The following is a 12,119-nucleotide window of genomic DNA, read 5'->3' as shown; positions in this document are numbered from 1 at the left end:
GGGCCCGAAGGACAGACGGCCCGGCCCACATGAAGCGAAGCGACGACTCGGTGCGAAGCTTCAAAAGATCGAATCCCGAGGAAACGATTCCACATAACAGCGTAGGCTTCTCGGTCCAGCGAGTTAGAAGCCCACCATGACGACGCGAATTAGGTCATGAGAGAGCGTGAAGTCAGCTATAAAAGGGAAAGGAAAGGCAACGTAGAGAAGATCCGAAATCACTAATACACACTGAGCGGCTAGATTAGAGTATTCACCTTTGTTGTCTCATCTTGTTGTATCTCTTCGGCAAAGCCCTTGAGGCTCCGGTACCTTTCCTTTCAGGTATTTCCTTTCCTTGTAACCAACGAAACACTCTCTTGGCCATTAATAAAACGTCTTTGCTTAAACCTATCTCAAAATTGAACGTTTTCTCGTTCCGTACCGTTTTCCGATCAAACAGTTGGCGAATACCCATCGCCTAAACATACACAAAACATAATCCAACCCGTTCATTGATTCTGTTATATAATAAAGTCCGTGTACTAATTTAGGTCCAAACTGAACTTACTCGAAACCGATGGCAAAAAGTAAGTAAAAAGGAAAAGTTACATCCAAATTTGTAAAGGTTTTAACAGAAACGAAACATGTTTCATTCTGATTCACTCTTCGCCTTCTTTCTGAAGATGTACACGTCAGCTTCCTCATACGCGTATTCAGGATGGAGATGCTCATGAGGAACCTTCTCGATCTCAAAAACGACGCCGCACAGCTCCCAGAATAGCTTATCCGCTTCCGGCGACCTAACCTGATAACCAAGCAGCACAGCGCCGTCTTCCTTCATCAGCGACTCCATCGCCGTCACCAGATGCCCCACCGATTCCTCGATGTACACAACATCCGCCGCGATGACCAGATCGAAAGGCGGATTCAGCGCCGAGATCTGATCCCGATTGTTCCAGCAAACGACCGAGGTCTTTAGGTATTTCCCCAGCGCCGCCTTGTTCCGTTTCAGGTTGTGCTTGAGCGCCGGCATGACCTGGACCATATCGGTGAGCACGATCTCCGTCAGGCCTAGCAGGTGAAACGCCATGCCGGCGACTCCGCATCCGGTGCCTAGCTCGACGGCACGACGGCCGCGGAAATCGAGGAGCTCGGCGTACGGATTTGGAGACGGCGGTGATGAGTCCTCCACCGTGGACCAGCGCTCGGCGAACTTGGCGAGAACCAGAGAGCAAGGCCATACGGAGGTTCCGACGTGCATCGTGGCGTTGTCTTGCTGGATTGAGAGCTGTGTGCCGTTCACCGTTAGCTCGATCACCGGAGAGTCTGTGAACTTCATTTCTCCTTCTCTTCACTTCACATTTCCTTGGAAGCTAGGGCTATGTCACAAAATTAGCTAATGTCATGCCACATATTGCATGGGCCCGTTACGTGTTTGATAATGGGCCTCAGAGCCCAATTGAATTTGTGTCTCAACACGGTGTCGTGCGTAATCGAATATCGCTTGTCGTCGATTAGTTCTCCGCCTTCTCTGGACGCTGTGCAAAGACTCTCTCAAGCAAAAAAGCTTCTTCGATCTTCCCCAGTACAGTTATTTCGTTATAAAGGTAAGTTTTATCAATCTCAGAGTTATGAGGAACGAAACAAACAGATTGATAAATCCGAATTGATATATTGAAAACTGTTTAGATTTGAAATCGAGATTCTCACCGAATAGATCTGGTTCAAAAAAAAGGATTGTTCTGCAATGGACACAAAAGCTCTGGCGAAATCGAAGAGAGCTCACACTCAACACCACACCAAGAAATCACATCCACTTCATAAGCCAAAAGCTGGGCAAGTAAACCAAACAAAGAGTCCGGTTCAATCTGCACTACCGTCGAATCAGGACCGGTACGATGATGAACCCGATCTCGGTTTGTCAACTAATCAACCCGCGGATGTTATTGTGCCGAAAAGCAAAGGAGCTGACTATCTGCATTTGATATCTGAAGCCAAAGCTGAGTCTCATTCAAAGATTGAGAACGATTCAGATTGTTTGTCATCGTTAGATGATCTTTTGCACGGTATGGACTCTCAATCAAGAACCCATTGTCTATGTTCCTGTTGATTTATTTGTTCTGTTTTTTTTGGATTGAAATCTTGCAGATGAGTTTAGTCGTGTAGTTGGATCTATGATCTCTGCAAGAGGGGAAGGTGTGCTTTCATGGATGGATGATGACAACTTTGTTGTGGAAGAAGACGGATCAGCTTCAAATCATGAGGTAGTAGTAAATAAGACTCTTGTTTCTTTATAAGACAAATGTTTAGTTCTTGCTTATGGTCTAAATTTTCAGCCTGGATTCCTCTCCTTGGATCTAAATGCACTAGAGACAATGCTAGAGAAAGTGGAGGTGCATGAGAGGCTCTACATTGAAGCTGATCTTTTGCTGCCCGAGCTGGTATTCTTGCTGGATCTGAACCATTAGCTATATATAATATCTATATTAGGCTCTAAGTTTGACTAATTTGATGTTATGGATTGTGCAGTGTACATCCCAAGTGAACCGAGATAAAGAACTGAATTGTTCTCATACTTCCCAAGACGCGGAAGCTGTGACAACAAGGCTAAATGAGCCGGTTCAACGTGAATCAAGTGGGAAGATTGATCCAGTTGTTACACAAGGAGAATCATCAGCTTTGAAGGACATACAAATACTCACACAACAGCCAGATAAATCTTCAGCAATTGAATCCGATCTAGATTTTCTTCTCGACTCCTTTAGTGAAGAGCCTAAGCCAGTGGCCAGTGCCTCAAGTACATCCAGTCAGAATCCTTCTGTCCAAAGATCTTCAGCTTTTGAAACTGAGCTGGATTCTCTTCTCAGCTCTCATGGTGGCGGAGAACCATTACACAGACCAGCGAACCCATCTGATCAAAAGCTTACCACAACGGGTTTCGATGACATGCTTGATGATTTGCTCGAAAGTACTTCAGTAGCAACCAAACCACAGGAGAATCAGACCCCTTTGTCGTCGACAGTTGGAAAATCCAAAGTTATAGAGGAGTTTGATTCTTGGTTAGATACGATTTGATTTGTGTTTAGTGTAATACTTTTTTTATTCCCAGGCAAATGAGAATCTACTATGTAGTCTATAAAAAATCGTTGGGGCTTAGGTAAACCTTGTTTGCCGATCTAGCTATGGTCTGAGCATTCTCTCTTCCAGCTTAGCTAAACCTTGTATTCTAATTTTTAAATCAAAAGATCGTTGAAGCTTTTTGGCCGACCTATCTATATCAAGTCTGAACATTCTCTCTTGCAGCTTCAATCTTATTTAAAGTGATGAAAGCTTTATTGTGGGCAATAGCTTGGGCCGCTTGGCCAATGAGTTGAGCATCTCCCAGTGAAATTACAAAGTTGTGGTAGTATTTAACAAAATGCTTCTAAGGAAATAGAAACAAAACCAATACAACTTCCTGGCTAGATCAATACTCAATTATGGGATCGAGCACAAATATCTATACTATTATTTGCGAAGTAAATTTTTGGAATCGAGCTTTCACCTTAAAAGTTAGAGCGGTTAATATCTATAATATCCTTAATGAATTTTCTAAATAATTAATTATATAATCAAAAACGAATTTTAATTAATAATATAAACTTTTTGGAAAATAAGATAATTCTTATATATTGTGTTGTTATCTTAAAACATATTTTTCAATTATAAAATTTTAAAATAAACTATAAAACAATTATAATAAATTCAGTGGTTAAAGTCAATGTTATCTTTAATAAATTTTAATTAATATACTATTATTTGCGAAGTAAATTTTTGGAGTCGAGCTCTCACGTTAAAAGTTAGAGCGGTTAATATCTATAATACCCTTAATGAATTTTATATATAATTAATTATATAACCAAAAACGAATTTTAATTAATAATATTAACTTTTTGGAAAATAAGATAATTCTTATATATTGTGTTGTTATCTTAAAACATATTTTTCAATTATAAAATTTTAAAATAAACTATAAAACAATTATAATAAATTCAGTGGTTAAAGTCAATGTTATCTTTAATAAATTTTAATTAAACATATATATTTAATTAGATTTTTGTCATATATATATATATATGTTTGATTTAATTTTTTTGAAAACATAAATAATAAGTTATTATGATGGTTTTTGAATTAATAAAAAATAAACTAATAAATATTTGTTAAACGATTAAGCCCGCATATGCGGGCAAGACACCTAGTTCTTAATTATTCATCATGTATTTTCTTTGATATTTCAAATATTTTTCATGGTCAAATCAGATATCAAATAATAGAGTATATTTGTAAGGGAAAAAAATCTGCTACTCTGTGTGATATTATTAGCTACTTGCTTAAATAAACATTTTTGTTATCGTGAAAAATAAACAATATTTTTACATCGAGGAGATTTATGTTTAGATTAATTCATGTGTTCTTTTTCAATAGGGTAAACAAAATAAACGTTTATGTATAATTCTAATAAAAGATTATTTATTAAATAGCTGTTTTTTGGTCAAAAATAAATAATTATTAAATATTAAGAGATATTTGTAAATAACTCACAAAATTCGTAATTAGCAAGTAATAGAATGAGACAAATAATTTACAAGTCATTCTTAAATAAATATTCGAAATAACAAATACCTGATTTTAATAAATCAGAGTACAAGTCTAAAATTTTAATATTTATACAAAGCAATATAAGTACAATTTTAAGTATCCGGTTTGTGTCCACCTAAGCTCGGCTGGGAATCATCACTTATCTTGTCTTGCTCGGCCTTTTCGATAATGAAGTTAGCATATAAGATGCAGCTGATATAAGTTCAGCTTCGTCAGCTGCATCTTATTTTACCTCAGTTGCATGAATAAACTAGTTGCTAAATGTTAGAGTATCATCATCAATGGTCTTTCGTAAGGTTTTTCAACATAAAATATAAATATGAAAAAAAACAAAAAAAATGAATGAAGTGAGTTAAAAATAGTGTTACTTTTATGAATGGTTTAATTTGTTTTATTTTTAAATTTAATAGCACAAATAAATTATATTGGTACTTTATAAATAAGATATTCTCCTTAGCTTTGAGATGGAGACATCTAGAAAATGTTGAATTTATATGCTAGCTTCGAGGAAAACAGCTTATTCATGTCCACACTACGAAGGCGGAGAAAATACATACCTAGACTATATTAATGTACTAAAACATTCCTAAAGTAAATAAAAATTTGAATTTTATATCTAAACTCATAATAAATAGCTAAAACATGTCTTGTAACTCACACATGTCAGTCTATTCTAAAATGTATTAATTTATTTTCTTAAACTATTATATTTTAGTCCTTATCATTTTATTTGTTTGTAAAGTGCTTCAAATAATTAAAATCATCAAGTTGATCTTATTTATAATTTAAAAATTTTTAATATAAGGGGATATAGAAAATAAAAATAAAATTTTATCAAATAAAATAGACTTAATAATATAAATATTCATATTATTTTTCATATTAAAAGTTCTTAAAGTTTATAAAATAATTTTCTACATTTCTTAGGTTATTTTAGCAAATTTTATTATGTGCTTGCGTGATATATATAATATAAATAAAACTAAAAATCTGTAAACTTTTTGTGTATTATTCATATTACATATTAGTTTTGTAGCAAAATAACAATAATGTAATATGGTCTAGTGGTTTGCGCTTTATTTTTTCTTGAGATTCTGCGTTCGAGACTATTTTTAGTTAACTAGCCACTCTTTTCTTTTATATATTAAGTTAGGGTAATATTGTTAAAGATCTCTACTGTAAAATCAAATTTCTAAAGACTATTTTTAGTTATGTCGATTAAAATTTGAATGACTATATTTTTAAAGAAAATCTTGTATAAATAAAAATTGAGTGGTATTTCTTGTCAATATTACATATGAGTAAGATTATTTATAATTAATGCTCATGTTTTAATAAGGTAGATAACTATCTAAGTTTCTGTTAAATAATGAAATAGTATTTAAATTTAATTAAAAAATCTGGTCAAAAAATAAAATTGTACTTTTCAAATTAAAAATATAAATTTGATTAATTTTATTATTTAAATTATTTAAAGCATATTAACAAAAAAAATAGAATTATAGGAACTAAACTACAAAACTTAAAATAAAAAGTAGTCCAATTCATTATATAACCGGCAATATGTATGTTTTAGCTATTTATGATGAGTTTAGATATGCAATTCAAATTCTTATTTAGTGTAAGAATGCTTTGATACATTAATATAATTTAGGTATGTATTTTTTCAGTTTCGTAGTGTAGGCATGATAAACCCTTTTTCCGCTAGCTTTGTCATAATCTTGGGTATCTTCCTACACAGCCTGTAAGTAGGAAGATACTAACTTCTCTTTAAGTGATGAGCTGGCCTGCATTATATTATTTTTAGAAAATTCAAAAAATCTACGTAACTAGAAAAATGCAAATGATCTGTCAAAAGAAAATCATACATAAAAATGGAAAATTTTAAAATTTAAAGCCAAATCATAACAGGAAAAATGGATATACTTGTATCAGTTTTTGACCTAGATTTCTTTTTCTCGTAAAAGATCTATAATTTGGTTTACATGTTTGGTTTTTAGTTATTTAGTAGGTGTTTGCCTGCAATTTTGTGGGTAATTATATTATATGAAGAAATATATATTATGTTTACATTGTTATAAGTTTTGAATAATAATTAAATTTTTTAATTTTTAATTTCAAATAGTTGGATAATCAAAATTTCAGTATATATTTTTAGAAGATTTGTGAGATTTAAAATAGTTCAACAACGTAACCTTTGTCATTACAAATATTTATCTGCAAATAATTAATTCAGATCATTGGTTGTAGAATTACTTTATATTTTATTTTAACACGTGAAAAAACCGGGAATACTCTAGCTTTCAAAAACTAAAAAAGAGAGTTTTTTCGTGTAGGACCAATACAATGATCAGATGCTTTTATCATGAAGATATTTTGTAAACGTTTTTGTGAGGACTTTAGAAAACATAAAAAGTTATAATAATTCTCTACCTACAAATCTAATTCTTTTATATAGGAATATATAACCATTAAATTTTTTTCAATAAAAAAAATAAATTATTTTATTTAATTATATATAGATAATTGATAAAGAAAAATTAATTTAATAAAACATAAATATTATTTCTCCAATTCTACAATTAGTTACCATAAATCATTATCTGTAATATTACTTGTGTTATTTGGTAATTTATATTAATTAGTTCTATAGTTGCATTTTATTTTTAGATCTGACTAAAATAAATAACTAATAAATGCCAACAACCAATCAAATTATAACTACTTTTTAAAAACTTAACCTATTAACAAAACATAAGAAAACATCACTTAAATAACTTCTTAATTAATATATAGTATGATTTATCTCTTTAAAACCAATGATAAATTTGGTTAATGAAAACATGTATTAGGAAAATGGTAGTCTAAGTTAAACAAACCATTTCTTCCTTTAAAACATACCCATTTTAATTAAATCTTATTAATTAGTAATAAAAATAATTTTTAAATTTTTAAATAAAGAAATGTTGTTATTTTAGGCATATATACTTAATATTAATGTGAGATCCAATATTATATCAAAATAAAATATTTTTATTTGTTTAAAATTTGTTAAAAATCGTTAAAATTTTAAATTGTACATTTAAAAAGTTTATTGTTCCGCAAAATATACATCTCATTATTTTTAAATAATTTATCCTACTTGTAATTTATATTATATTTTCTATCTTTGACTTTAACAATTGTAGAACATGTTATTTTTATTGATATTTTTTACTCAATTTATCACAATGTTTTAAAAACACATAAAACTAATTAGTTCACATTTATTGTAACACAAAAAATACATGCATCTCGATAAATAAATAAAATTAAATACATAAGAATATAAAAGAACCAATAACACAACAAACGTATTTATTAATCTCCCCCTCCTCTATTTTATTTATGTTCCTTTATTTTTTTACTATTCAAAACAAGCATGCTAATTTTATTATAATCAAAGCTATATGAATTATATTAATAGAGTATTAATTATAGGAAAAGCATGTGAAATGTATTTTGATTAATTTAATTTTAAATGACTTACTATATAATAATTTTAAATGAAGTACCATATAATATAATTTTAAGTAACTTACCATATAATAATTTTTATGCTTTAAATATAAAAATATTTTAATCATTTCTAAAAGTGATAACTTATCTATGATGGTTATCTATGATATCACATTTTCATTGAAAAATGATGAGAATTTTTTAAAATTATATATTTGACTGTTTTGCATTCATTTGAAACATTTTAATATATATATATATAAAGTGAATGAGTGAGTTTAATTAATATTGTTAGGTTTACATTAATTAGTTTTCTGGAATATATGATTTTTTGTACTCACTACTAATATAAATATATTAAAAACCGTTTTATAATTATTTTTGTAGAATCATATGTATTTAAATGTATATTATCAATTTATATAATGTAATTTATGATATCTAATTGTTTCTATAAATAAATTATATTAATTTATATATATTTAAGATGTTTAATTGTATGTTTGGAAACATATATTAGATTAGATATTTCTAGGGTTAGTTTCCTTTTAAAAGCTTTAATAAAATAAACTAAAAATTAAAAACTATCAACCAATCAAATTATAATATTTAATTGGAAAGCTATTCTATGAGCGACACGTCAGCAGAAATCTCTTAAGTGGCTTCTAAATTAATATATAATGAGATCTCATTTGTATTATACAGTTGAAGTTTATTTGACGTACTAAGAGTGGCTTTTACCGAAACTAACTCTTCAAATTGACAATAAGCACAGAGGGCTACCTAGCTAACTAATGGTAATTATTGTCTTGTTACCATAAAAGTTCTTAAGATATTTAGTTTCATAAACAGTGTCATTTGACAATTTTTATACATATTTAAAAAAAATTGAAATGCAGTTATGTTTTTATCACTTACGACTATTTAACTAATTCAATGTGAACAAAATAAAATTATTTATATATTTAATACATTTTATCATTAATATTGTTAAAATATTAAAAAAAATTAGGTGTTTTGTCGCACATACGGACATATCTTCTTACAAATATTTATTATCTTTTTTATTTTTTTTTAATTCAAAATCAGCATGAGAAGTTATTATTTTGTTTTAAAAATTTAAATCAAACATAAAATTATTTATATATGACAATATTTTTCATTAAAATATATTCGCTTATTATTGTGTTGAAATTTAAAAACAACTCACATATTAAAAATATTTTAAAAATCTCTTTATACAAATGTTTTTGTTTGGTTAATATTCAAGATAACAACACAATATACAAGAATTATTTTTTCTTTTAAATCTAATATTATTAATATAAATTTGTTTTTAATTATATAATAAATTATATATAAAATCAATAAATGTAACAACGACATTAACCACTATGACTTTTAACGTGAAAGCTTAAAGGACAAAAATCAATTCGCAAATAATAATATAGATGTCTATTATTACTATTATTATTAAAAATGATTTTGTATATGCGTATGACTTTAGTTTTTTCTAACATCATATTTTGTTATATACACATGTTTAATAGATCAATGTTTTGTATTACAATTTTCTGTACACTATATTTATTATATAGAAAAAATCTTAAAAATCATTCAATATTCTCTTTTCAGTTATATAAAATTAAAAATTTTACTTGTTTAATATTTAGTTATGTGGTTTCTTTTCCGAAATTTTAAATTTTTTATTAAAATATTTTTCAGATAACAACACAATATATATAGAAATTATCTACTCTGAAAATATATATAGGAATTATCATTTTATTTTAAAATATTTTTTTAGATTTTGGATAATTCTTATTATAATTAATTTTAATCACCTATCTCTTAAGAAATTAAAATTTGCTTTTATTTTGTGGCTAATATATATGTTTTAATCATTAAGGATATAAACGATATTAACCATGCTAAACGATATTAATAATTTTAATCACCTATCTCGAATGCAAAAATCTTTTTGCAAATAATAATATATATATATAGATTAATTTTAAAAGTCACCTTTTATGTATACTCTTTGTTAAACATAGAGAATCACCTACAGTGAAAATACTTTTAACTTTAACTTTCTTCAAACAAGAGTATTTTGATATAGTTAGTGAGTGTGTCAATGTGTCATAAAAAACCGGTGATGATACGTTTAGTTTTCTTTGTATTTTATCTGTTGAATTTCTATACTAACGTAATATTAATAGGATCATGTTACGAAAAAAAAAAAAACCAAAGTTGAGATTCTTTCTGATTGCTTTTTATGGTTTTCTTGTATCACGAGGTTCCTCTGTTCTCCGGTTCTCCCTTTCTACACTCTCCTCTTTTTTAGTTAGTTCAACCAAAAGAGTGCTATTGATTTTTCCCTTCGATTTTCTTACCAAGTTCACAGCAGCATGATTTAAAATAACAATATCTTATTTCAGTTTTCAATCCATGCATGATGCATCATATTTAACAAAGAAATTACTTATTACACAACCACACAATGAAATAAAAAATAGGGCACCAAATCAAACGATGAATTTTAAATATAACATAACAAGTCCAAGACCAAAGCCTAACCCAACCTTCATCTCACCGGACCCAGACTTCTCGGATGGAACCGCCGCTTTCTTAGAGGAGTCGTCTGAGTCATCGGAGACAGCAGGTGATTTGGATTTTGGACTAGGCGCCACCGGTGAGATCTTGTGTTTTCCAAACATCTCTTCAGGCAACAATACCATGTCCACCACGTAAACCGCAAGTGGACGTTCTTTTCTTAATGCATTACTGACACGTGTCTCGATGATACCAGTCGATACATTGACTTGGTTCCCTTGACCGGTGAAGTTAAGTCCATAAACCGCTCCACCGTCTCGCCCTGTAGCTTGTGTTCTGACAGGGTTACTTACGGAGAGAAGATCATCCATTGTGTAAAACTTGGGACTAACATGGTAAAGAATGAGCTTGACTTGGTCGTCCGGGCTTAACTTGTTTAGGGTTCCCGGTTTAAGGTTTTGAAAAGCGTTGTCGGTAGGTGCGAATACCGTCATGCCTTCTGATGAACTGTTGACTTGGATGTTGATTTGGTTTCCGATTTGAGTTGTGTTTAAAAGACGGATAAAAGTAACAAACTGACCGCCTTTTTCTAGGATAGCTGTGATGTTGATGGGTCCGGCAGGGCCAGGAGCCGGAGCTGCGGGCTGAGCAGTTACCTCCGTGGAGAGGAAGATGGCGGCGAGGAGGAGGAAAGGAGCTAGAGTTAGATGAATGGTTGCCATTGCGTTTGGAGTTTGAGTTTATGCGTAGATGGGAAAGTGAGGTTGGAAGTTATGTGACTTATATGGATGAGAAAAATGCTTTAGTGATGAGCTGTGGCTTAGTTGGAGTGAGATATATTTGGCTAATAAGCCATTTTGGTTAACATTTGCCGACAAAAATCGGATTCTCTATGCAATTATATATTTGATCATGAATTTATTAATAAATAATATAATTCGTTCTCCTTTTAACAGCTCTGCATAATTCGTTTGTGTGATCGCAATCTGCATCGATTTTAAAACTACATATGAAATTTAATCAAGATATGTGAGAAATTATATGAGCTGCTTAAAATTGTGATGAATGAATTCTAGCTTTAACATATATATATAGAAACACAATTCATATCTACTTTGTATGGAGTTAACAACGAAATCACAATCTTTCTTTTACTATGAATGTATGTATATACACTTAGGGTAACAACCGACACTAGCTAAAACAATACTCTGAATTAATTAATGGTTGGTGAATGGTGGTACTTAATATTCTAATAAAGAAAGAAAAGGAAGACTAGATAATTTATTATACTCGTATATACTTTAATTTAGCATTAATATAATTGAGTTCAATGAGGAAACCGGTTTTGATATTGTCAAAAAGTTATTATTTTCAGAACTAGAATAGGGATTAGTACGTATATGGAACTTAAACTCAATTTTTAAGAAAAATGCGAGTTAATA

At 30.0% G+C, this 12,119-nt stretch overlaps 3 protein-coding genes across 4 annotated transcripts; 1 reads left to right on the top strand and 2 right to left on the bottom strand.

The window, feature by feature from the left end:
* Positions 1-478: 478 nt before the first annotated feature.
* Positions 479-1,321, bottom strand: LOC111200981 (protein N-lysine methyltransferase METTL21A). The gene has a single exon (XM_022692690.2). The coding sequence runs from the start codon at positions 1,319-1,321 to the stop codon at positions 632-634; it is 690 nt and encodes a 229-aa protein (XP_022548411.2). The 3' UTR covers positions 479-631.
* Positions 1,322-1,326: 5 nt separating this feature from the next.
* LOC111200697 (protein ECERIFERUM 16-like) lies at positions 1,327-3,240 on the top strand. Of its 2 annotated transcripts, none has more exons than XM_048740036.1 (5): positions 1,327-1,589; positions 1,672-2,048; positions 2,131-2,249; positions 2,319-2,423; positions 2,512-3,240. In XM_048740036.1, exons 2-5 carry the CDS (start codon positions 1,730-1,732, stop codon positions 3,055-3,057), a joined length of 1,089 nt encoding a protein of 362 aa, XP_048595993.1. In that variant the 5' UTR covers positions 1,327-1,589; positions 1,672-1,729; the 3' UTR covers positions 3,058-3,240. The 2 variants fall into 2 exon arrangements, with proteins under 2 accessions (XP_048595993.1, XP_048595994.1); XM_048740037.1 differs by having other exon boundaries at positions 1,498-1,589; positions 2,131-2,246.
* A 7,290-nt stretch (positions 3,241-10,530) lies between these two features.
* LOC125577913 (fasciclin-like arabinogalactan protein 13) lies at positions 10,531-11,543 on the bottom strand. Its single transcript, XM_048740035.1, has one exon. It carries the CDS (start codon positions 11,394-11,396, stop codon positions 10,647-10,649), a length of 750 nt encoding a protein of 249 aa, XP_048595992.1. The 5' UTR covers positions 11,397-11,543; the 3' UTR covers positions 10,531-10,646.
* Between the last annotated feature and the right edge of the window lie 576 nt (positions 11,544-12,119).

The sequence above is a fragment of the Brassica napus genome, chromosome A9, assembly GCF_020379485.1.
Source record: "Brassica napus cultivar Da-Ae chromosome A9, Da-Ae, whole genome shotgun sequence".
Lineage (NCBI taxonomy): Eukaryota > Viridiplantae > Streptophyta > Magnoliopsida > Brassicales > Brassicaceae > Brassica > Brassica napus.
The sequence above is the reverse complement of the archived record's forward strand: the minus strand, read 5'-3'. Positions and strand labels throughout refer to the sequence as shown.